Genomic DNA, 25,606 nt, shown 5'->3' on the forward strand with positions numbered 1-25,606 from the left:
CTACAGCACGTGCTCCTAGATACTTTGTGAGAGTGAGGTGGGCCATGTATCAACAAAGTAGTACATATTTATATCTAGCTATTGTACTTGTTGGCTATAAGTTTGACTATATGTGTCATGGCAATATCATATAGCCAGCAGCTGGCTATATTATTAACCATGCTCTGAGGCGCTTCTTTACTGGTGATTAATTGACAACATTTTTGAGATCCACCCATTGATGAGCACACAAACTCTATCAACCAGGTGTTGGAAACAGTCATTATAGTATTCCAGAGTGAATTCCACTTTTTACCCCATATTTATACATTTGTGACACTAATTACCCCTTCGAGTGAAAATTCGTCTAGAATACCCCTTTTGAAATCTTTGGACCCTTGTTTTTTGATGCGTGTCCATCAGGTAAGGTGTGAGGTGACGCCTGTATCCAAAAACATGTGGACGGCCACAAGGAGTGGAACAGATAGACAAGAGAAGCTTGGACAAGATCGCCAATGATGCCCTCCGATCCTTACAGTTTTTTTTACAAATCAATGACGCAACATGCCGATCCTATCGACCATAAACAGACAAAATGTAAAACTGGGGTAAAACCGTGTTAAAAGTCTCCAAAATCTGACATTTCGATAAAAGTTCCGCTGAATAGGGTAATATGTGTCACAAATGTACAACTACAAGGTAAAAAATGGAATTCACTCTAAATTCCAACCTTTGATGGTAGGCCCAAATATTTATCCGAGATAGCCTCTGAGGCAATATTAAGTTGTTTACAAATATTCGCCCGCGCCTCCACCGGCGTGTCGGGACTAAAAAACACACGGGATTTTACATCAGCTGTCCTAAGCTAGTTTCTCGGGTAAAAAAAGCTGTCCTAAGCTAGCACAGTATATATCTAGAGCATTTCTAAGTGACGTGGCGTTCAACATATGCGCCCTCATCAGGATCAATTAGTCATCAGAAAAATAGCAGGGAAAACTGATGGTGCACTACCGCATGCTATAATATCCACCAAAGTATCTTGGATACCACCGACCAACTCCTCATGGGCTAGTAGACTTGATAAACCTTCAACACATATTAAAATAGGCAAGTGGATAGAGGATCCCCTTGTATGAGCCCCCTTGTAGGGGTAAAAATCTCTGTTTCATCTCAGTGGAACCAAACTCTATTAACACAAGCCATGATCATTTCCGCCCATGTGCCGTCAAAGCCCAACTTAGTCACCATATCACCGAAAAATTCCATCCCACCCGATCATATGTTTTGTGTATATCTAACTTCATGGCACACAAGCCACTGTTCCCTTGCCTCTTTTTCATGATCGTGCGTAAACACTCATAAGCCATTAACACATTATCAGTAATGAGTCTCCTAGGCACAAAAGCACTCTGGGTCAAAGAGATAATACCTGGTTGTAATATTTTCACTCAGCATTTAAGTTTCTTAATCGAAAGAGACACAAGTATATAAAAATATACTTGTTGTCACTGACACGTGAAAAGACGGCACGCAATACATCAAAACGAATACTGTGATACTAAATCGAACGGTCCTTGATTATCACACGCACATCACACACTAATTAACTGACTAACAAATTATGTAACCTACTTAGGCTTGCTCAGATAAAGCAGGCGAGGACCAATGTCACAGCTTGTGCCATGGCGCGAGCGAGGGACGCCACGAATGGCCCGCCCGCGGCGGATGAATACTCCATCGACGGGGCCGGCCCTGGCGCCGGTGAGATCGACGATGACGACGGCGCTCGTGAAGGCGATGGTGCCCTGGGGGCCTGTGCCGGCGATGATGCTGATGCCGGCGCCGGCGGGGAGGCAGCGCGGACGTTAATTACCAGCCTCTCGCCGGCGTTGCAGTGTCCGAGGTCGGCGCTGGCGAAGTAGGCGAGGCCTGGCGCGTCGAGGAGGAAGAGCGTGCTGCCGTCCCTGGGCACGGCGCCGGTGCCGATGCCCGCCGTCTCGTTGCAGTGATAGTATCCGACCTTGCTCACCTTGATCACCGAGTCGTTCTTGTACACGAACTCTGCATGCATGTCCATTTGCATTCACAACACAAGGATTAAGTTGATTTGGTCTCCATCTGGCTAATCAGTGGATCAAACGCTGGCGTGCACCTAGTCAATTGCTACTTACCGATGGAGTCCTCGACGAAGAAGGTTATGGGGGCCGCCCACTTGACGTAGAACATCTCCTTGTCCTGCGGCGGGGGCACGCGCCACCCTTCAGGGCCGCCGACCCTGTACCGCTTCCCCAGCGGCACCGCGGACGCCGCCGGGCAGAGGACGACGAGCACGATGGCGAGCGCCGAGAGACGGATCACCAGAGACGCCGCAGCCGCTGCCATATCGATCGTATCAAAACCGAGCAACGGGCGCTCTCAGCAGGTTCTCTGCCCACCGCCCACCGATGATCTCCGAAGAAGAGGAAGTGGTGTGTGTGTGTGTGTACTGTGTCCAACCGGTGTGTGTGTGTGCTGATAGGAGGACGAGGAATTTATAGGGGTACTACGTTGATCGAGTAGTGCCGATCGATCGAGAAGTGGTAAAACTGATAGGGTCGAGGGAGCGTGCATGCCTGGCGAACTCAACCGATTGCCCGTTGGCGGTTAGGTCAACTCGGCGTTGCTCGCGCGCGGACGGAGGTGGAGAACGTGGCGTTGGACTCTCACCAGGCAGTTACTGCATCTGCATGCATCCATAGGGCTTCTCTGCCCGACGGCGGCATTACGGACAGTCGTACAGGCCCAAGAACTGAATCGCCGTACCGGCAACGTTTTTGGAGAACCTTTCTTGCAGTCCAGGTGTTTGCCATTAGTGGCGGCAGGTTGATACTGATATTTCTTTCGTAAGAAAAACTGATATTTGAATATTTGATGTTGCATCCTGTTAACCATCGGCGGCGGTGCGTTGGTACTGATATTATTGTAAAAAGTAAATACATCAGTGGTGCTTGAACTTGTCATGAATGTTCACTATAATGTTTGAACTTGAAAAATACGTCGAACTGATTTCAAAACATGGCACATACGTGCAAATACGGTATTGATCGCATCTGTAGACGTAAATTGCGTAGTGGCACTGTATATGGCTGATGTGACACCGACATGGCGTGGAGCTCACCTGTAGCGATAAAACAGGACTAACTGAATACTACATGTCTCAATGACTATTGGTCCCGCCTGCTAGTATTGGAAATTAAAATGAAAAATGAGGCCGAATGGTAATCGGACCCACTGACCTGACAATGGCGGGCAACATAGCTTGCCAACACGAAGGAACTTCACATGGCAAGTCTCCAAGAGCTTAATCTATTGTAAATGAAAACGCTTGTAGTACTGCAGTCTGTGCAGCTCATTTAGCATACTAGTAAATGTGTACGTGCAGTGCACGTTAATATTAGGTAATATATTAATTACACGTAAATATTAGGTACTTTGATATGCAATATATTGCAATGCATGTTGATATTAGGTAATATATTAATAGTAAGATATATTGCAATATATTAGGTAATATATTAATCTATTGCAATGCACATTGATATTAGGTAATATATTAATAATAGGATATTTTTTGCGTATTAAGTATGTGATTAGCATTGGTATTAATATTTGGTACGATATTAACTGCATACTAAACGTGTTGAGCAATCATCATTGAAGCAGCCTGAGTCATTGGATTGACCTGATTTGATGGCCGGGATTTGTTGAATCTGCCCCATTAGGTCTTTTTATATTGGTATAGATGTTAATTTTTCTTAAAATTTGTAAAAAGTATGTACATTATAATTACACTAATACAAAGAAAATTCAACTACTCTCGTTTTATAACTAATTCATATATAAATATTTTGTATAATTTATAATTTCTTTTGTACTCATCACTAAATATTGTGTTCTTTAATAAACCATCTTACATATAATCAATGAGTGTATATTTTATATTTACACTAAATATTTTAAAAACTTGTGCACTATATTTAACTATTATTATATAAATTATTTCTAAAAATTACAGGAACATTTTTAGTTTTTTATTGCATACCTCCATATACTTATTTTGTAGGCACACCAATATTTGTGTACCACAAATATGTATAATCCACAGCGTGGCATCGGGCCTGGTTTATAGATTGTTTATTAAATAATATGTGCACACGCATATTAGTATACCTCGAGATAATTATTAACCTATATCTATATATACCCAATAAGAAAGGGGCTATTATGGCGGTATGTCATGGAAATTGCGTCCAAAGTTGCAAAATATTACCGACCAACGCCACCTATAAGTAATAAAAAAGGTTTTACACACGGAAATCCCTCGTCTGGGCCGGCCCATTCAGTTGGGACGTCTTATAGTGCGCTCTGTGCGCTAGAAGAAGACGCAACGCGACCGATTGGACCGGCCCATGTTCCGGGTGGCCTGTTTTTATAAGGTCATTATTTATTTGTTTACTTTATTTTCGTTTTTCTACTTTAAACAACTTGGGACTTCAAAACATTTCCGAAAATTTAAAAAATGGTAATTTTGAATTAAAATGTTTAATAAATCATAAAATGTTTGTGTATTCAAAAAATGTTAATGAGTTTGTAAAGCAATATTTCTGGTTCAAAAAATGTTCAAATTTTCAAACACAATTTTCTGGGAAATCCAAAATGTTCATGAGTTTTAAAAATTTCGTGTATTAAAAATTATGATGAAATTGAACAAAATGTGACCTATCCAAAAAATGTTCATGAATGGAACAATATCATAAAAATTCAAAATCTGATCCTTACTTACAATACAGTTTATTTATTCATAAAATATTCTCTGATTCAAAATATGATCATGCATTTCAAAAAGTGTTCGTTAAATAAAAAAATGTTCCTGAATTTCAAAAATTCTTCCAACCAATTCCAAAAAAATGCTCATCGATTCTAGAAATATTCACATATTCCAGAAAATTGTTTAACAAGATGTGCACAATTTTAAAAAATGTTTGCAAATAGTATAAAATAATCATGAATTCGAAAAATGTTATTGATTTTAGAAAATGTTCGAAAATGTGCACAATTTTAGAATATGTTCACGACTTTTAGAAAATGTTCATCATTTCATAAATTAGTCATGATTTTCACAAAATTGAGAGTGGTCATGTATCTTGATAATAGAGCAAAATATGGTCATGACCATTGAAGATTATAAGTTTTGTCCTGTTGCAACGCACGGGCCCTTTTTCTAGTAAAATATAATATGTGCACACACGAGGAGTCCGGAGGAAACATCAGCTTTTGTGAAACACAACTACCAAGTACATACTCCCCTCGCCGATGCACCCCCTTGGTTTCGGGAGCTCATATTGAGCGATGTAGGCGCCGCTTCGCGCCGCTGGCGCTCGCACGGACGCGAAGTGGGCCGGCCCAGCAACGTGCTACAAAGCAAAAGGAGAATGCAAAATGGCACGTTAAATTCAGGGAGACGTGGGACCAGTAGTCCCCCACACGAGTTAACCACTAGACCATGTTTAGTTCGTTGTTACTGAAGGAAAATAGAGCATGCACATAAACCATGGATTATTTGACTAAAGAAAACATAATATTAAAAAGCATTCACATAAACAATGAATTGAAAACAAAACTTCAAAAAATGAAAAAAGTTCGTGAATTTGAAAAAAGTTCATCGAATTTTTTAAAAAAAGTTCATTGAATTTGAAAAAAGTTCACCAAATTTGAGAGAGAGTTCATCGATTTTAATAAAAGTTCATCGATTTTGAAAAGAGTTCATCGATTTTAAAAAAAAGTTCATCAAATTTTAAAAAAGTTCATCGAATTGAAGATAAAGTTCATGAAATTTGAAAAAAAAATCATCAAACCTGAAAAAAGTTCATCGATAATTGAAAAAAAGTTCATTGATTTCCATAAAAAGTTCAATGAATTTTAAATGTTCATTACATTTGAGAAAAGTTCATCAAATTTGGAAAATAAGTTCATCAATTTGGAGAATAGTTCATGGATTTTTGAAAAAACGTTCGTTGATTATGAAGAAAAAGTTCATGGATTTACAATCACGCATTTCAGAAAAATAAATAAATAGAAAAGGAAAAAAGGACAGAAAATAGGAAATAGAAAAAGAGATGCGAACTAGCAAAGAACAAAAAGGACGGAAGCAGTTTCAATCCATAAGTTCACGATGGTTCTAGTGGTCTAGAGTTCGATTCTTTGGCTGGCACCATTTTTGACAGACAAAAGGAAACGCTAAATGGGCTGAGCCCAGCTAAGGAGCCTGCAGGCGCCGGTTTGTGTCTTCCTCGTTTGGCGACTCGGGGGCGATTAGGTTTTCCCCATCGCGTGCCCCCTCACCGCCGGCTGGCCCGCCGCGGCGAGACCTCCCCTGCCTCCTTCTCCCCATCCCCGCCCTTGTCTCTCCCCATGGTCCCTCCCCAATTGCGATCTCGTCGGCAACAACTGCAGCTCGAATGAAGCTTCTCCTCATGGCTAGCGGCTGGTCTGGTCAGGGTTGGTGGCGCCGCTCCTCCCGTCGTGCTGGGCGCCGAGCAACGCGAGCGTGGGTGCCGGTCCAGCCATGGGATCCAGAGGGTGTCGTGGTTCCATTGGATCTGACAGGGGGTCAGTCCATGGACTCGGCCGACCGCCGCTAGGCTGCCTCGTACACGGACTTTCGACGGTGCGCGCGGATCTGGGTCGTGCAGTGCTCGGGTGTGATTTGATTTTGTTGGGCGCCGGTGGGAGGTTGTGGTGGTGCGCCGGTGCGGCAGCGGTGCTGGCCGACTATGTATCGATGGCCCGTCTCTTGGTGAGAGGCGGGCAAGGTTTGGCCTTTCAAGATCCGGAGTGGCGGCTTCGGCATCGGCTGGCGGGCATGGTTGTGCCCTTGCGATAGGTGTCGTGATGTGGGTGTTGGTGGTCCGTCTTGTCCGTGAGGGCGACGAGGTGGACCACACGGAGGCGTCCGTGGCTTGGGTGTGGTCATTGGGGATTTGAATTACTAGATGACTCGTTGCGCCCATGGCGCAAAGTCGTGTATAAGCTAATTATTGTGAGAGATTGTATTAATATATTTGTTGCTTCAAAAGAATAGCTTATGTACTATATGCAGTGAGCAGATAAGATTGAAAATGGTGCACTAAGTCATGTAGGAAAGTACTATTGACTTTCTGCAGATGTAGTAGTTGTTGATGATCGTTTGTAAAATAAACAGGAATGTAATTGATTTTAATTTGTTGCATACACCGTGATTGGAAGACGTTATCACAGGGAAGCTCTAATGAAAGCATTGAAGCAAAAGCATGCATAAAAGGAAGCTTGTTTCTTGAGTCATAGTTTTCAGGAAACAATAGCAGTATATATATATATATATATATATATATATATATATATATATATATATAGAGAGAGAGAGAGAGAGAGAGAGAGAGAGAGAGAATAAGCGGTGAAAAACTGCTTTTGACTACAAAGAGAACAATATAATCTAAAGATCATAGACTACATTATACAATACTTTTCACCACAGAAGCAGTGGCCTGGAAAGAATAGCAGAAGAAGAGGCCTTCACATATATACAGTAAGCGATGATAACCCGCTTCTGAGTACAGAGATAACAACAAAGTTTAAAGATCGTAGACTATATCATACACTACTTTTCAGCATAGAGGCAGCAAGTTAAGACTAAAGCGTACACATATCTTGCTTGGAGTACGCCAAAATGCGAAAGATCCTTGTCTGATCGATACGTCAGGACACATTGACCAAATCTCACCAGAAACTATTTCTGGTTGCTTCGAGGCGCTGCTCAAACTTCATAGCAATGTAGCGTAGCCTCTGCGTCAGTCCTTCAATGCTTGCCAGCGCTGTTTTCATAACTCCCTTTGCTATCCCGCCCTTTCAAATGCCGAGCAGTCGTTGTGTTTTCTATTTGGGCAGAATATGAGCTCATATACCTGACAGCGTAGTAGCATGTTTTGCACAGCTTCTTGATTGTTTTATTTGATGCAACCAGCCATTTGACCAGGTGCGTCACTTGATTTTGAAGCTTCTTGACATGAGTGTAGTGGTAGTCCCTCATTTCTTTGCCATATGCATTTTCCATGTATCTAATAGCTTCAATAGCAGCACTGTCTTCAGCATCTTCATAGCTATCTAAGATTGCACCTGACAGAGAACTTGGAACAAGTGCACCATCGAGCAATTCCAAAGAAGAAATGAAAGTAACCGTCACACGATTCTTTCCGCCTGGGCATATCTTGTGATAATAAGTTGCGGGGGGTAACTTCAGAGCTTTCAGCACCAGGGCGAATATGTGGGCTTAAGGAATTACTATCAGATAGTCATTCTCCTGTACAAGCAAAGTAAGGGTTAAATTTCTGTCTGACAAAATAATAGTTGAATCGACAAATGAGGATTTCAATTGGGCATGGTAGTTTGATTGAGTGTGAAGCCCTGAGTTGTTCTATTTAACTACATAAGAGAAGTTACAGGTAGGCCTGCCATTCTTGTAGGCGCCACTAATTGTGAGGATACATGTGTAGAGTTACACAATTGAAACAATGAAAGAACAGAAGACTGACCAAAGACACCCTTTCCAGAATGCAACACTGAGGAAAATATTGTCCAGGAAATAAATATGATTACTACAACTTCACCTCATTCAAAAAACTAAGGATGAGTTCTGGAAGACCAATTTCCACGAACCTAGCTACCTATATTTCATTATGCGTGTATCTTTTATTCACTCTTCCAAGAATACAGAAGCAAGGCAAATAAGCCGGCGATGGAGCAAAACTGAAAGCCAAGTTTATAAAGACCAATGAATGAACTACAACTGGTGATTAGAAGATTACATTGGGCGCAGGCGTTGCTGTCCTTGATGCTGCTGATCCTGGGGAACCGTCTCACAGACGATGCCAATGTCCATGTCTTCCATTGTGAGATTTTTGATCTGAGATTGAAGAGGGGTAGTGCAGTGAGGAGAAAGCAAACGAAGCATGAAATCGAATATTGTTGTAAGAGTGTGAGCCAATCGGTGTAAGAGTGTGCGTTAACATATTGTTGTTTGAAAAGAATAGCTCATATATTATATGTAGTAAGTACATTAGGTTGGAAATGATGCACTAAGTCATGTAGGATGGCCAATGTCTCGCAGAAAGATAAATAACCTTTTTAGTTATCTCACAAATATGAAATAACGATGCTCTTTGAATAAATGAATACTGGTTTCTGTAAGAGGAATTGAAGTAAATGTAATAGTAAATGGAAAAACAGAACCGTGCCTTGCAAATGTTTGTTTTTTTACGTAAAGGAAAAGAAACACCTTTTCTTGTGAGTAACAAAAGGAAAAAAAGAAAGAAACACCTTTCTGTTCTGCGTATATGGAGATAAGTATTTCGATGGCCCATATGTTATTTAGCCCGGCCCACGAATAGCGACAGTCGTGACCCGTGAAGAGCTGAATATGAAGCGGCAGCGAGTGGATCCAACGAGCTTGTGTATCCCCTTTCTTCCTCGTCTCTTCAGTTCGACGCCAGAGGCGTCTACATACGCTAGAAGCATGGATTTTACTACAAAAGGGAAGGCATCAACAAGCATAAGTATCTCAATTTTAGCCACCAATGCAGAAGACAGGTCATGTGCTTTTGTTCAAGCTATGCAATATTAATAATCATATATTTGTTTGCCCATAGGAATAATAACCGCAAGGTAGTCTAACCATTAGCAAATATTCTATTAAGGGAAATAACAACACAATTAAATGGTAGAAACTCTAAAAGGGGCAAATAGTCATTGGCTTGAAATCATCATCTTGCTCGTGAGCAAATAAACACGATTGTTTAATTATCTCATAACAAGCTAGATCAAAAGCATTAAACAACCTAGGGTGTGCCTAGCCTTACAAAATATCATAACACATACATTTGGTGGAGAAGGCAGACAATTATGTACTGTGAGCCAGTCACACTACCACGAAAACCATGATAAACCTTGATAAGACCAGGTCGACCATATGGTGGCAAAATCATCAAAGAGGTATATGGGGAAGAACTCATCGGAGCAAAGCCAATAGAACAATAAGTAGATCTCACTTACATGCAGCGCCAGCGAAACCAATCATAAATTTGGACGAGTGTTTCGGAGAGAAATTACTGCACAACAATGGCAACCGACCACAAGGCCTTTAAAGATGAATATAATATATTAGCACAACAGCAGTTCAGTTTCCGTAAGCGGAACAATGAAGAAATATATCGTATAAGTTTACTTAATTTGGTCACATATTGTAACCAGAAGTATTTATGTGCACAAAAAAGGAAGGCAGACTTTCCTTTGGTCTAATTTTCACAAATTAGTTCTGACTGCCTACTGAATGGAAGCTACTAAGTTGAGTAAAACCAAGCATGTATGTGATCTGACCATCGTCAACTGCAAGTAAACTAAGTAACTAACTATATGTACCAAAATGTACAAAGCTCAACGTCTGTTAGGGAGACAAACAGTTAGGGGGACAAACACAACGAATAGAGGATGCACACCTGATGCCTGTTGAAGTTTGCTTCGGCCTCCTCTCAAGGACAAATCCAAAACAGAATCAGCAAGCCTGTGTGCCTCCGTGGCAAGCTTTCCACATCTCCGTCTTTAGTGTATCAACTTAAATATTGACAATCTATGCACTCACAAATAGAGGTAATGGTAACAAGTAAGCAAAACACACATGCATGGATTATAAAGTTATGAGTCTTTGGCATCACCAATAAAATGAACTATGCACAATGAACATGGTACAGAAACAATCACAATGATGAATAAATAAATTGCTCTATCGATGGAATCCACAAACACCTCGGCAATACAAATTATATTATATTTTGAATAGGAAAGCTAATCCAAACACAACCTTCAACAAAAAAATCTGCAACACGAGAATGGTCCAAGACAAAAGGCATGTGTGTTACTAACCTATCGCATAAATGTGTCGTCATAATGGCTATGTGTAGAATTTGACAAGGTTATAGTTTCCACTCCTTGGACTCTGAAAAACAGAATGATAAATATGGTGAGCACATAATAACATAACATTGAAGTTGTAATGTTCAATCAACACACTGCAGCCATCTGCATATGCGTAAACCACTGAAAAACATAATGATAAATATGGTGAGCACATAATGATAAATATGGTGAGCACATAATAACATAACATTGAAGTTGTAATGTTCAATCAACACACTGCAGCCATCTGCATATGCGTGAACCACTGCTGCTCTACAAACCTATATTACCTGGATAATTATTCTGTTCTATCATCAGTGAAAACATGCCTATGAGGCATCCTTACTTCCCTCCATTGTTTTGGTGATATTTCTCATCTTCACCCTACTGCCATTCGGATCTTTATTTTATACTTCACACCCAAAAAATGAGTCTGTGGTGGAGTAAGTTGACCATGCCTTCTCGCATAATTATTCCAATTAAAAGTAGCCTTTTCTTGATCTTTCTTTTAAGCAAATACTAATAGTTGAAAGAGGATAAACCACAACGTCGGTTCGAACGAGACCTCCGTGGAACCATCTAGCTAAAATGACACCGCCAATAATCAACAAAAATAAAACAATTTTTGAGAGCTCATCACAGAGCAAAACAGAAAAGATTTCTAAATCTGAAAACTCAAATTAAACAAATATTAGAGACTCCATGGCGTAAATTGGAATGGATAACAAAGCACACTTATAGGAAATAAACAACATGTATTCATGTGAACAGAAGTTCCATATTCAAAGCCAAAAACTGATATGTTGGGTTTTGAAGAAGATTCAAACATCAGATGTACTGAAACTTACATCTGAACCACACCACAGTTGGTCCACGGAATGCCTCTCCACTGCCTCCGGTAGCAGCACCATTTTTCAGCAGCAGCAGCCTCGCCTCATCAGCTGATGGAGGTAACATCAAGCACTCACGCTGATTTTGCAGAGAACAACAGTAAAACCTACAACTATCAGTTATGAATAATAATAAAAGGGTGGGATCAATTATTTAGAAACAAGTGAGCACCTATTATTAGAAAAGCCGGTGCATCACATTTATCTCTCCTCTTGCAAATTGTAAAAAAATTGAGCAGTGCAAATTGTAATTAATATCACTGAACAAGAATACTATAGGATTATTGATTTATTCGTGCGAAGACAAACATGATAAGTCACCTGAAGCATCTATGTTAATTTAGGTGAGAGCAAATCAGTATGTTATGCAATAGTTTGATACCATAAAAAACAGTTGGAGAATGATCAAATAAATTTATTACCCAGCAGCGCCACCTGATGTTCTGTGTTCAAGAGCAGTGCAAACATAGGCCGATGTGTATAACAAAAAAAAAGTTTGCATCCAAGGATAACACAGGAACATACGTGATTGTGTGTGAGAGAGAGAGAGAAGAGAGAGAGAGAAATATCCTCTTCTTTCTCACATCTGCACAAATTGACATAGATCAAGAAATCAAAAAAAGATTGGGGGAGGCAAATGACGAGGTCATACCTAGGCAGCCCAGATTGGGGACGGGGACGACGGCCGGCGCGCAACGGACGACCACTCATCCACTCCAGCGGCACGCCAACGTAGAGCCTGGAGCTCCAACCTTGCTTCTCCTTCCCCCATCGCTATCCTCCTCCCTCCTTGCTCCACCACGCCCACCATGAAGATCATGCAACCCATGCTCTTGTATGGTGGTGACTTGTGCCCAATCTAGAACGTGAGGAGGAGAAGAGCGAAGGGGAGGAGAAGAGGCACTGCTCCCCTCCTCCTGTCGAGTCCTTCTTGAGGGCGAGCTCCTCCTGCGAGGCCGGATCAAGGCCGACGGGCGCCGGCATAGCACGGCCCGGCCGAGGCTGAGGCGGCGGCGGCGGCAGGAGGGGAGGTGGAGGCGGCGGCGGCAAGAGAGAGAGGAGGCGGCGGCGGGGCGCGGGCTAGGTCTGGCTGCTTTTACTTTTTTCTCTCGCGGCGGCTTCTCTTTTTCTTTTCTCTCGTGCCCGCTCGCCCAGGTCGCCCGCTCGCTCGCTGCTCTCTCTGAGCCGGGCACCCAGGAGACCGACAAATGGGCCCGATGCGGCTGAAGCTGAGGCGCCGTCGCCGGGTGCGAACGAGGACGGTAAAAAACGTCGTGACAATCCACGATCGATTGGCCACAGCCCACGAGCGACCTGCCCCTGCTTTTCATCCACAGAAGCACGCACCATCCATGAGTCGCTGCAAGGCTGCCCCACGTCGAAACGTGACCCACTCGTCAGCTGCTCATGGGCCGATTACGGGGCGTACAAGAAAACGAGTGGTCGGATACTTATCAGGTCAATGAAAATTACTATTACAACGCCAGCGAGGCGAAGCGTGCGTGCAGGATCGTTTTGAAATCACGATGGCGCTGGATGGGCGGGTACTCTAGCAGCTTTTATATGTTAGATGACCAAACCCCTGTTATGGGCGTCGTCCTCTTCATATTCGGCTACCTCTACTCGTCGGCCGGTGGCTATTCTTGTGGTGGTTGGATAGTGGATTCTGGTGGTGAAGGACAATTTCCCGGGTGAAAGCTTTGCCCGAAGCTGTCGGTGCCGGTGTCGGCGACGCTCTTGAGTGATTGTTTCCTCCTTGGAGGCATCATCGTGGGTTGTCCTTACTTACCTTGTGCTCAGGGTGAAAATCCTTTGTCTGACCTGCCGGATCGTGCGGTGGCAATGCGGTTGCGTTTTTTCCTTCTCGGAGGCTCCATCTAGTGAGCAAGATCCCTATCTACTAGTGGACGGCAACTCCTTCTCTTCATGTTGACGGTACTTGGACCTCGACGGGAGTGCTCCCTAGGTATGCTAGCTTTGGCGAGGGGTTGTGGAGGCCTCCTTGTCTTGGCGTCATTTTCCATTCAAGCTCAGGGGTGACCATCTTCTTCGTTCAATGGTGATGTGCCCTAAGAGCCAAGGCGAGGGGGCAGGGGGGCTCCTTTCAGCGACATAGATGAATGGCGATGTTTGCTCGGTGGCCAGGTGATGGTGATGCCTTGGCCCCCTTCCGTAGCTAGTATCATTCTCGAGGTGGCTCTGTTCCTTGCTCTGGTTGCTTATTCACAACCGAGAGCTCCTATGACTGCAGGCGGTGCTTCAACTTTTCCCTCAATGTTTGCCTGCTGTCTGCGGTGCTTTGTTTTTGTTCTACCCAGCACCTTTTATCTTGTTGCGCTTTTCTTTAGCTTTTGTTTGTGTTGGTTTTTTGTATTATTGCGTTGGTTGTAAGGGCTTCATTAGTTTAAGGTCGGGCGTCATCCTATTTTCAAAAAAAAAACATGTGCACACGCATTTTCACTTAAACTGCATTATCGTTCAGAAGCCCTAACAGACATCTGAAACTACTTACCTGTTGGTCAGTGCGGACTGCATGCTAGGTTTAGGTCGTTGGTTCGAGTTTCGACGGGCACCATCCTTGCAGACGGTACCCACTAGCCATTGAGCAATATAGTACTGTATCGTCACTACAAGTTGGTCCCATGCCATGTCGGTTCACTTTACATCTACAAATGAGATTCGCACTGTATTTGCATATTCGTACCAAGTTTTAGAAACAGTTCGGCATATTTTTCAAGCTCAGGCACTAAAGTGAACATCCATGGCAAGTTCAAGCACCACCATTGTATTTACCTCTTATTATGATGATGTTCATACCCTTTCCATGAGTATTGTATGTCCTCTATGTGTTATTTTTCTTACTAACTAATGAAGTGGTCTGCACAACAAGATGTTATGGTTAGGCGATCCTGGGCGATTTTGCAGCTGTTGCCGCCACTAGAGCTACCCGGCCTCGGCCTCATGCAAGTCGGTATTTTTTCCATTTGCACCCTCTGGGCAGATTGTGTCCTCGTTGGCCTCTTCTCCGCTGGAGCTACATGCCTGTGGTGCACTCGGAGTTGATCAGACCAGGAAGGACATGATGGGGAATCTTGCATCTACACGGTGGAAGTAGTTCAAAAGGATCAAGAACATTAACCCCTCCTCCAAGGAATGGGAGGCCTCGGCTTCAATGAGCATACTTAAGGGGGAATATGGTTGTCTAGTATGAACACCTTAAACCCCAAGATTCCCCTTATAAGAGTTAAGACCTGCAGCAGTGATGAACCATGTACTGCCATTTGTTAGCACGCTCGAGGCAAATAAGAAGAACTCGTATGTGAGTAGGGCTAAAAGGGGCTACCCTTGTGGATGCTACCTGCCTGAAGCCTTCTGATAGGGATAATGAGGCCCTTATGATGATGAATCCTGATGCCCTCGCGGTCATCGTTGCAACCCACAGAGAAGATATGGTGCAGACCGCTGGCCACCGTGGAGTCCGGGAGAGAACATGCTAGAGGTTAATGAAGTGGAAGATTCCATGGAAGGAGAGGATCAGGAGGAGGAGGTGCTCGCCGAGGATGATATGGAGGAAGCCAGAGTTATCCCATTGTAGGAGCACCCGTGGACGATTACCATGCTTGTTTACTCCCTATAATGGCCAAACCCTCACACATTGCTTGATGATTGGGAGGATGCTTGGAAGCTCCATGAGTATATGAGGCATACGTTCCTGGGAGGAAGCTACTATTTTTGTTCACTTCTATTGTGAGGCAAATTTGATGAGGATCTTGCGAGAGGGGTCATGGCAATCCAAGGATGACCCATTGGTCGTTGAAGCGTATGATGGGATGAAGAAGGTCTTTGACTACAGGATGGACTTGGTCAGAATTTGGGTGTGAATCTTAGACGTGCCCATGAATTGGAGCACATGATGTGGTGTGTTCCCTATGCAAGAATCTAGGAACCGTGCTTTAGGTGGAACTCAAGGAGGAGTGCGGTACGCGAAGTTTTCTGGGGGCATGACTTGTAGAACTCTATGTAAGTGCCGGCACATCTTGTGGAAGGGGGGCAAAGCGTCTAGGCAGCCGGATGGCAATGTAGCTTCACAAAATAACAAGAGGGAGGCTGCTTCCCGGGAGCGTGGTAACCCGGCCGTAGCCGAATATCTTGTCGAGAAGATGCAGAGTATGACCGCGTCTAGGGACGTGCATATGTGAATGGTATTTCCAAGGGTCCAAGGATCTCTGACATCATCCCGCTAATGCGCAATATTTTGGCTAATGCATGAGAGGAGGATGCATAGATGTCGAGCGTGAACTCAACTCTGAGCAAGCGTGGCGCAGGTGACCAACATATGTCCTGCTCTTGGTAGGATGATCAGGGTGCTACTCTAATTGTGTACTCTAATGCTACTGACATGGTGGATCTAGTCTATGCAGGTACCCCCTAAAAATAGATTGAGAAATGCATCGGCAAGGGGGAACAGGAACAAGGGATGGTGGATGGTGGAAAGATTGCGGCAGAAGGCGAGGTCAACATCACTCCGGAGGGAAACTGACCTGGTGCCCCCCGGTAACATGATGGGCCATAGGTGGTGTACTGTAGGAGCAACTGATATCTTAAGTATGAACTGCCTAGGACTAGGGGTGGAAACGGATCGGATGCGGATCGGATAGTGCTCTTACCACTTCCGTTTTCATATTTTCGAAACGAATACGAATCCGAATGCGGATGTTATCGGATACGAATGCGGCTTGGATGTTATTCGAATACGGATACATATCGGATGTTTTCTTGATTCGGAACGGATACGAATAATATCAACTTATTGCTTAAGTAAATTAGTCAATAGCTATGTGACATGAAATAATCAACTTGTGCCATACAATAAGTCAATGATAAATAGGTTTATGAATAAATACTATTGTAGTGCATAATAATTTCTAAGTTTAATCATACAAAGAGTTAAATTTGACCACTAATTTGGCTTTTATGTTGGATAATTGGAATATTGGGGCTAGAATTTTGAAAATTACCTCCCATAATCTTATCCGGATACGGATATATCCACTTCCATATCCATATTTGTGTCAAAATGTCCTACCATATTTTATTTCGTATTTGTTTAATAAATTCGGATACGGATAATTTTTATTTCCATTTTAGTTCGGATGCGGATGTTTCGGATACGAATAGGTATTTTCTCGGATATGAATATCGGATATTTTGGATTATCCACTACCACTTTCCACCCCCTACCTAGGACGACCCATGATCTTTAAAGCTTAGCGCAAGCGAACTCCCCAACATTGTCTTTCTTTGTGCAACTAGGAAATCTAAAGATATGATGAAAATATATTGATCTCGTTGAGGTTAGAGTGGATTTGAAGCAATAAGTAGTGTTTGTCGAAGTGGAGGTTCAACACTCTTTTGGACTGAATTCCTGAGTCTCGATGTAAAATCTATGACCGATAGATATATTGACGTGTATGTGTGTGTGTCTGCTGATGACCCTCCTTGGAGGCTCACGCGTCTGTATGGCGGGCCTTGCATACATGACCGTCATCTCATCTGACCCCTACTGATTGATCTACACCACCTTGCAAACATGTCGTGAGTTGTGACCAAGGCTTACAATCAAGCTATCTAGGGCCGCAAGCACTTCTCCTAGTCCCCACAATCAACATGTTAGATGGTTGCTTTCATGATGTTCTTGAGTTTGTGTGATCTTTGTTTTTCAAAGCTACTTATACTTATGAAAACAGTCATGCCAGGAGTGCAAATTAAAAGTCTTGTTGGACCAAGTGGTGGCCAACAATCAAAGGTGAGGCTTGGTATAGGCATCCGTCAAACATCTAGTTGCACCTAGCTTAGACCATGCCCCCCTTCTCCTCAAGTCACCGACATAGAAGCGTACAAGACCAGGAATGTTGGGCAAGGTGAACAATACTATGGAGGTCCTAGGGTTTGGTTGTGGATCACAAAAGGGAAGGGAAATGGACAAAAAATGGCTAATGTTGCGCCTAAGAATCCATACAAAAAGCGAAGGGAAAGTCTATGCTATGAGGTACTCATAACCCACATGCGGTTTCAAGAAGGAAGCCACCTATGCTGGTGAGAAATTAGATGTAATTTCTAAAGGAAATATGCCCTAGAGGCAGTAATAAAGTTGTTATTTTATATTTCCTTATTCATGATGTTTATTATTCATGCTAGAATTGTATTAATCGGAAACTTGATACATGTGTGGATACATAAACAAAACACCGTGTCCCTAGCATGCCTTTACTTGACTAGCTCATTAATCAAAGATGGTTAAGTTTCCTAGCCATAGACATGTGTTGTCATTTGATGAATGGGGTCACATCATTAGGATAATGATGTGATAGACAAGACCCATCCATTAGCTTAGCATAAAGATCGTTCAGTTTTATTGCTACTGCTTTCTTCATGTCAAATACATATTCCTCCGACTATGAGATTATGCAACTCCCGGATACCGGAGGAATCCCTTGTGTGCTATCAAATGTCACAACGTAACTGGGTGATTATAAAGATGCTCTACAGGTATCTCCTAAGGTGTTTGTTGGGTTGGCATAGATCAAGATTAGGATTTGTCACTCCGAGCACCGGAGAGGTATCTCTGGGCCCTCTCGGTAATGCACATCATAAGAAGCCTTGCAAGAAATGTGACTAATGAGTTAGTTGTGGGATGATGCATTACGGAACAAGTAAAGAGACTTGCCGGTAACAAGATTGAACTAGGTATGAAGATACCGATGATCGAATCTCGGGCAAGTAACATACCGATGACGAAGGGAATATCGTATGTTGTCATAACAGTTCAACCGATAAAGATCTTCGTAGAATATGTAGGAACCAATATGAGCATCCAGGTTCCGCTATTGGTTATTGACCGGAGATGTGTCTCAGTCATTTCTACATAGTTCTGGAACCCATAGGGTCCGCACGCTTAACGTTCAATGACAATTTTGTATTATATGAGTTATGTGATTTGGTGACTGATACGTCCATTTTGCATCATGTTTTCCTACTGTTATTTATGTTGTTTTATTGTATGATAATGCTTTTTGGAGTAATTCTAATGCCTTTTCTATCATAATATGCTAGGTATGCACAAAGGGGGCGAATTCTGGCAGCTGGGAATCTGGACCTGAAAAAGCTACGTCAAGCTACCTATTCTGCACAACTCCAAATGAGCTGAAACTTCCCGGGGATTTTTTATGGAATATTTAATAAATATTGGAGCAAATAAGTATTAGAGGGGGGCCACCAGGTGGTCACAACCCACCTGGGCGTGCTAGGAGGCCCAGGCGTGCCCTGGTGGGTGTTGCCCTCCTCGGCCCACCTCCGGTGCCCATCTTCTGGTATATAGTCATTTTGACCTAGAAAAAATCAGAGGAGGACTTTCGGGACGAAGCGCCACTGCCTCGAGGCGGAACTTGGGTAGGAGCACTTTTGCCCTCCGCCGGAGCGATTCCGCTGGGGAAACTTCCCTCCCGAAGGGGGAAATCATCGTCATCATCATCACCAACAACTCTCCCATCTTGGGGAGGGCTATGTTCATCAACATATTCAACAACACCAACTCCTCTCAAACCCTAGTTCATCTCTTGTAAAACTATAGATTGGTGCTTGTGGGTGACTAGTAGTGTTGATTACATCTTGTAGTTGATTACTATATGGTTTATTTGGTGGAAGATTATATGTTCAGATCCATTATGCTATTTAATACCCCTCTGATCTTGAGCATGTTTATCATTTGTGAGTAGTTACTTTCGTTCTTGAGGTCACGAGAGAAATCATGTTTCAAGTAATCATGTGAACTTGATATGTGTTCGATATTTTGATGATATGTATGTTGTCATTCTCTTAGTGGTGTCATGTGAATGTCGACTACATGACACTTCACCATATTTGGGCCTAAGGTAATGCATTGTGGAGTAGTTATTAGATGGTGGGTTGCGAGAGTGACAGAAGCTTAAACCCCATTTTATGCGCTATTCCGTAAGGGTCCGATTGGATCCAAAAGTTTAATGCTATGGTTATAATTTATTCTTAATACTTTTCTCGTACTTGCGGATGCTTGAGAGAGGGTTAATCATAAGTAGGAGTTTTGTTCAAGTAAGAACAGCACCTAAGCACCGGTCCACCCACATATCAAATTATCAAAGTACCGAACACTAATTAAACCAACATGATGAAAGTGACTAGATGAAATTCCCGGGTACCCTCAAGAACACTTTGCTTATCATAAGAAACCATTTTGGCCTGTCCTTTTCCTCAAAAGGATTGGGCAACCTTGCTGCACTTTTGTTACTACTATCATTACTTGCTCGTTACAAATTATCTTGCTATCAAACTACTCCGCTACTTACAATTTTAGCATTTGCAGACAATACCTTGCTGAAAACCACTTGTCATTTCCTTCTGCTCCTCGTTGGGTTCGACACTCTTACTTATAGAAAAGGCTACCATTGACCCCATATACTTGTGGGTCATCAAGGCTATTTTCTGGCGCCGTTGCCGGGGAGTGAAGCGCTCTTGGTAAGTGGAAATTGGTAAGGAAACATTATTACTATGTGCTGAAATTTATTGTCACTTGCTACTATGGAAAACAATCCTTTGAGGGGTTTGTTCGGGGAATCTTCACCTCGACCGGAACCACAATTAGTTTCCCCTCAACCTACTGCACCTACTGAAAATGTTGAATATGAAATTCCTTCGGGTATGTTAGAACAACTTCTAGCTAATCCTTATGCAGGAGATGGAACCGAACATCCTCACATGCACTTGATATATGTGGATGAAATTTGTGGATTGTTTAAGCTTGTAGGTTTTCCCGGAGATGAAGCTAATAAGAAGGTTTTCCCTTTATCTTTGAAGGGAAAAGCATTGACATGGTATAGGCTATGCGATGATATTGGATCTTGGAACTGGAATCGGTTGAAATTGGAATTTCATCAAAAAAAATCCTATGCATCTAGTTCATCGTGATCGGAATTATATATATAATTTTTGGCCTCGTGAAGGAGAAAGTACGCTCTAGCTTGGGGGAGGCTTAAGTCAATGTTATATTCATGCCCCAATCACGAGCTCTCAAGAGAAATTATTATTCAAATTTTTTATGCTCGGCTTTCTCGTAATGATCAATCCATGCTCGATACTTCTTGTACTGGTTCTTTTATGAAGAAGACTATTGAATTCCGGTGGGATCTTTTGGAAAGAAATTAACGCAACTCTGAAGATTGGGAACTCGAAGAAGGTAAAGAGTCAGGTATTGAACCTAAGTTTGATTGTGTTAAATCTTTTATGAATACCGATGCTTTTCAAAAGTTTAGCACTAAATATGGACTTGACTCTGAGATAGTAGCTTCCTTTTGTGAATCTTTTGCTACTCATGTTGATCTTCCTAAGGAGAAGTGGTTTAAATATCACCCACATATCAAAGAAGAAGTTAAAGAACCGGTAAAAGCTAAAGAAGAAACTATCATTTATAATGTTGTCCAGTTGTTCCCACTGCTTATATTGAAAAACCAACATTCCCTATTAGGATGAAGGAACATGCTAAAGCTTCAACTGTGGTTAACAAAAGTTATGTTAGAACACCCAAACCATCTGGAAAAAATCAGAGTTGAACCTAGTGTATCCATTGTTAAAGATCTCTTAGTCGATAATATTGATGGACATGTTATTTACTTCTGTGATGAAGCTTCTAGAATTGCCAAACCAGAAGGAAAATATAAACATAGACCAGTTGTTGGGATGCATGTTGTCTTAGTTAAGATGGGAGGTCATTGTTATCATGGATTATGTGACCTAGGTGCTAGTGTGAGTGCTATTCCTTTTTCCTTATATCAAGAAATTAAGAATGAAATAGCACCTTCTAAAATAGAAGGCATAGATGTCACTATTAAACTTGCTAATAGAGATACTATATCATCAATTGGGATTCTTAGGGATGTTGAAGTCTTGTGTGGGAAAATAAAATACCCTACTGATTTTCTTGTTCTTACCTCCCCACAAGATGACTTTTGTCCCATTATTTTTGCTAGACCTTTCTCGAACACCGTCAATGCAAAAATAGATTGTGAGAAACAAACTTTCGGTGTTAGCTTTGGTGATGAATCTCATGAATTTAATTTTTCCAAATTTAGTAGACAACCTCATAAGAAAGATTTGCCTAATAAGGATGAAATTATTGGTCTTGCTTCTATTGCTGTGCCTCCTACTGATCCTTTGGAACAATACTTTCTAGACCATGAAAATGATTTGCATATGCGTGAAAGAAATGAAATAGATAGATTCTTTTTCAAACAACAACCTCTGCTTAAACACACACTACTAGGGAAACCCTAGTAGTAGTGCGGGTTTAATGCCCACTAGTAGCGCGGGTAACCACGCTACTAATAAGGCGCTACAGCTATTACTTAGCAGTAGCGCTTGCGACACACGCTACTGCTAAGACACATAGCCGCAACGTTTGTTCTCTCCCGCGCTGCTGCTAATCTAGCTAGTAGCATCGTGTTTACTATCCATCGCTACTAGTATTCTTTTTTTAATTTTTTATTTTGAGTGTATTAATACACCATTATACAAATTTTGGTACAATACCAATGATGAGGTCTATATCAATATGTCCATAGCAGTGTGTCAAATGAAGGTGAATTAGGTTCAAGTGGAGGCAATATGTGGTGCATGTCAAAAGTATACTACTAATCCAAACTTGATCTAGTTTGGACTAGTAGTACTTTCGATGTGCACCACATGTTGCCTCCACATCAATCTAATCTGCCAGCACAAGCTATTTAATCATCATCATAGTAATTACCACCAATAGTAGTTATTTAATCATCATAGTCATAGTGTAGCACATCATCATCTTCAAACTCATTCTAGCTAGCTAATCACCACCAACACTAGCTGCGGTAGCTATCTAATCACCACCAACACTAGCTAATAATAATCATCATAGTCCTTACCACCAACACTAGCTATTTAATCATCATCATCATAGTGTAGCACATCATCATCTTCAAACTCATTTCTAGCTAGCTAATTACTCCTGCTGCTCTTTCTTATGTAAAATAACATAAAACATGTGTAGCACTCCTGCTTCATCAAGTTGGAGCATGCAGATGAACCTGTCTACTAATCGTGGGTTGCGCTTCTGATTGCTGCCCCCTAGTACTTCTCTGCGATCGTTCACAATTTTTGCTTTAGTCTTTCACTATTAAGCATTCCTTCCTATTAGAAATCCTGAGTGCACTAAAGTGCATTGTAGGATATCTTGATCATAAGCTAACAATTCTCATGGGACCTTTAGTCTCGATCCAATGAGGCACAACATTCATCGGGAGTCCCTGTTGAAGAACAGCGTATAGTAACATACTTAGCAATGAAGTTTAGCTTAAAAAATAATGTATGCAAAAGATACACTGAGGACAAATAGTAAAAAATCTTACCATCTTTCCTAAATAGATGTGACCGTAGTTCAGTACGAACACTATTGGACGCACGTTTTGAGTACTAAGATTTTTCAAGTCCAGAAAAATAATGATTTATCTCCTCGCAGTTCAGTTCAGCCCCAGGACAGTAGTAGGTCCTGTCTACCAAGCGTTGGACATGTTTGCTTCAATGGAAATAAGCTGTCAATAGAAATTAGTTGTCTAACTATTTTTGAATAAACAATATCAAAGACATAAATATTATTGAGAAACTCACATAATGATATAACTGGAGGCGTCTGCACATCGACCCAGATGTCGATATTACCTTCAATATCATCTTTCGAACGAATATCAAAGGTGGTAACCATATCAGGCTCAAATACATAAGTCTTGCATAGTGCTTGCCAACTTTTGCATCCAAAATAGGTGTAGGTGTCTGTGTTGTATAATTTTGCGTGGAAAATACAACCATGCTCGATCTTCAAATAAACTCTCTTTACCTCCATAGTAGTTTTCATAGGACTGAAACATATCTTATACAAGACAAAAACTCTTGCATGGCAGGGGATACGCTAGTAGAATGGTAAAAAAATATAAGTTGAAGCAAATGAAGCAAAATGTCATGCTTAATTACGAAAAAAGACTTGTCGTTGTGACTTACTGTATCCACTTCCAAGTTCTCGTCCAGCTTGATGCTAAAGCGCCTAGCATCATCTAGGAAGATTCTGTCGCACAGGCCACGCTCGTCTTCGCAGTATTTGCAAATACCGAAATCCTTTTCATCGTCAGGCATTTCCTATATTCATAGTTGAAACATTAATTGAAAATCGATCGAAGACAACTACCAGGATACTCAACACACAAATCCGGGGCACTCGATATTTCCTACATATTATGGCACAAGTCATGCCAAAATTCATGGAAAAATCCGGCATGACCTTTGCTAAAATAGGACATATCGAGCGCCTAAAATTTGCCGGAACAGAAATGAATCAACACTCTGGCAAAACATAGGCCACTCGGAGGTGTAACCTGAAAACATGACCGACCACTTGGGCAAGCACATATCCTATTTGAGCAACACGAGATATACATTTCAGAATATCTTATAGGGCTCATATTGACATGAGCATTCAATAAGCAAAACCAAATCGTAAAATAAATAAGTATTCAAATTAGCATGCATTCAATAAGCAAAAGTAAATCATCTCTTGCGTCCATACATCATCGAATATTATCACTAATACATCCCGAATAGTATCATACATATAACATCACTAATACAACTAAAACCCTAGCGAACGACGGATATAGGCGCGGGCGGTGGACACCTAAAGAGAAGGAACCATCACAAGATCATAGCTCCAGTGAGATCCCTGGAGAACCTGCCAGGTGTTGGAGAACCTGTGCTCCAGCGCAAACAAGTAGTGACAGACGTGCGCATCTTCCTTGCTGAGACGATGACATACCACCTCCGCGGGGTCCTCAAGCCTCTCAACCGTCACTGGCCCACGCGACCGCCATCAAAGAAGGTTCGGGTCAACAACGGGCTGACTTCTCACCAAGCTGCGCCCCCCGGTAAGTAGCGCCTCTCAGTACCAGCCCGGCGGAGCCCAGTCCCAGACAAGGCCCATCTGGTCAAGCAGGCGTCCTCCACCGAGTCGACGACGAGGATGCGGGATAGGCATCCTCGACGTCGATGCGAGAAAAATTGCTTTAACTAAAAAAATAACAACAAACGTGACATCTTCAACTAGTTCTATTAATCCAACTAGTTCTTACTAAAAATAAACTTACTATAAATAAAAATAAACTAGTACCTAATTAGTACCCAGTTCTTACTAACTAATTAGTACCTAGGAACTACTGCCTTAATTACCATCTAATTTGATGAACCTAGGGGTGGAAAGTGGTAGCAGATATTCCAATTATCCAACTTAAAAGTGAAATAAGTGGTCAAATTTTACTCGTTTTATGATTAATCTTAGAAATTATTATGCATTACAATAGTGTTTATTCATCATCTAAGAAAACATCATTTAAGAAAACATCCGAGCCGCATCCGTATCCGATAACATCCGCATCCGATTCGTTTCTACCCATAGATGAACCCTAACTAATTTGATGCAACTAAAATTTGAAGAACCCTAGGTAGAGGTAAGGGAGGGGAAGGAGCAGGCGTGCTCACCTCGGGTGCCTGCGGTGAGGGAGGGACAGGCGGCATCAAGGTCGGGGTTGGGGCTCGGGCGCACGGCGGAGGGC

At 42.1% G+C, this 25,606-nt stretch overlaps 1 protein-coding gene and 1 long non-coding RNA gene across 8 annotated transcripts; both read right to left on the reverse strand.

Annotated features, from left to right (window-relative positions):
• Positions 1–1,389: 1,389 nt before the first annotated feature.
• LOC119282128 (early nodulin-55-1-like) lies at positions 1,390–2,471 on the reverse strand. The gene is made up of 2 exons (XM_037562453.1): positions 2,151–2,471; positions 1,390–2,040 (listed from the first exon to the last, which is right to left on the reverse strand). The coding sequence occupies exons 1-2, from the start codon at positions 2,359–2,361 to the stop codon at positions 1,622–1,624; spliced, it is 630 nt and encodes a 209-aa protein (XP_037418350.1). The 5' UTR covers positions 2,362–2,471; the 3' UTR covers positions 1,390–1,621.
• Positions 2,472–7,542: 5,071 nt separating this feature from the next.
• Positions 7,543–12,933, reverse strand: LOC119278384. Of its 7 annotated transcripts, none has more exons than XR_005137765.1 (8): positions 12,544–12,930; positions 11,850–11,970; positions 10,969–11,041; positions 10,545–10,675; positions 10,102–10,187; positions 9,370–9,575; positions 8,859–8,956; positions 7,543–8,353 (listed from the first exon to the last, which is right to left on the reverse strand). It is a non-coding gene; the product is annotated as an uncharacterized LOC119278384 (long non-coding RNA). The 7 variants fall into 7 exon arrangements; XR_005137766.1 differs by having other exon boundaries at positions 10,102–10,157; positions 12,544–12,929; XR_005137761.1 differs by having other exon boundaries at positions 9,370–10,187; positions 11,850–11,998; positions 12,544–12,933.
• Positions 12,934–25,606: the final 12,673 nt, after the last annotated feature.

The sequence above is a fragment of the Triticum dicoccoides genome, chromosome 3B (genome assembly GCF_002162155.2).
Source record: "Triticum dicoccoides isolate Atlit2015 ecotype Zavitan chromosome 3B, WEW_v2.0, whole genome shotgun sequence".
Taxonomy (NCBI): Eukaryota; Viridiplantae; Streptophyta; class Magnoliopsida; order Poales; family Poaceae; genus Triticum; species Triticum dicoccoides.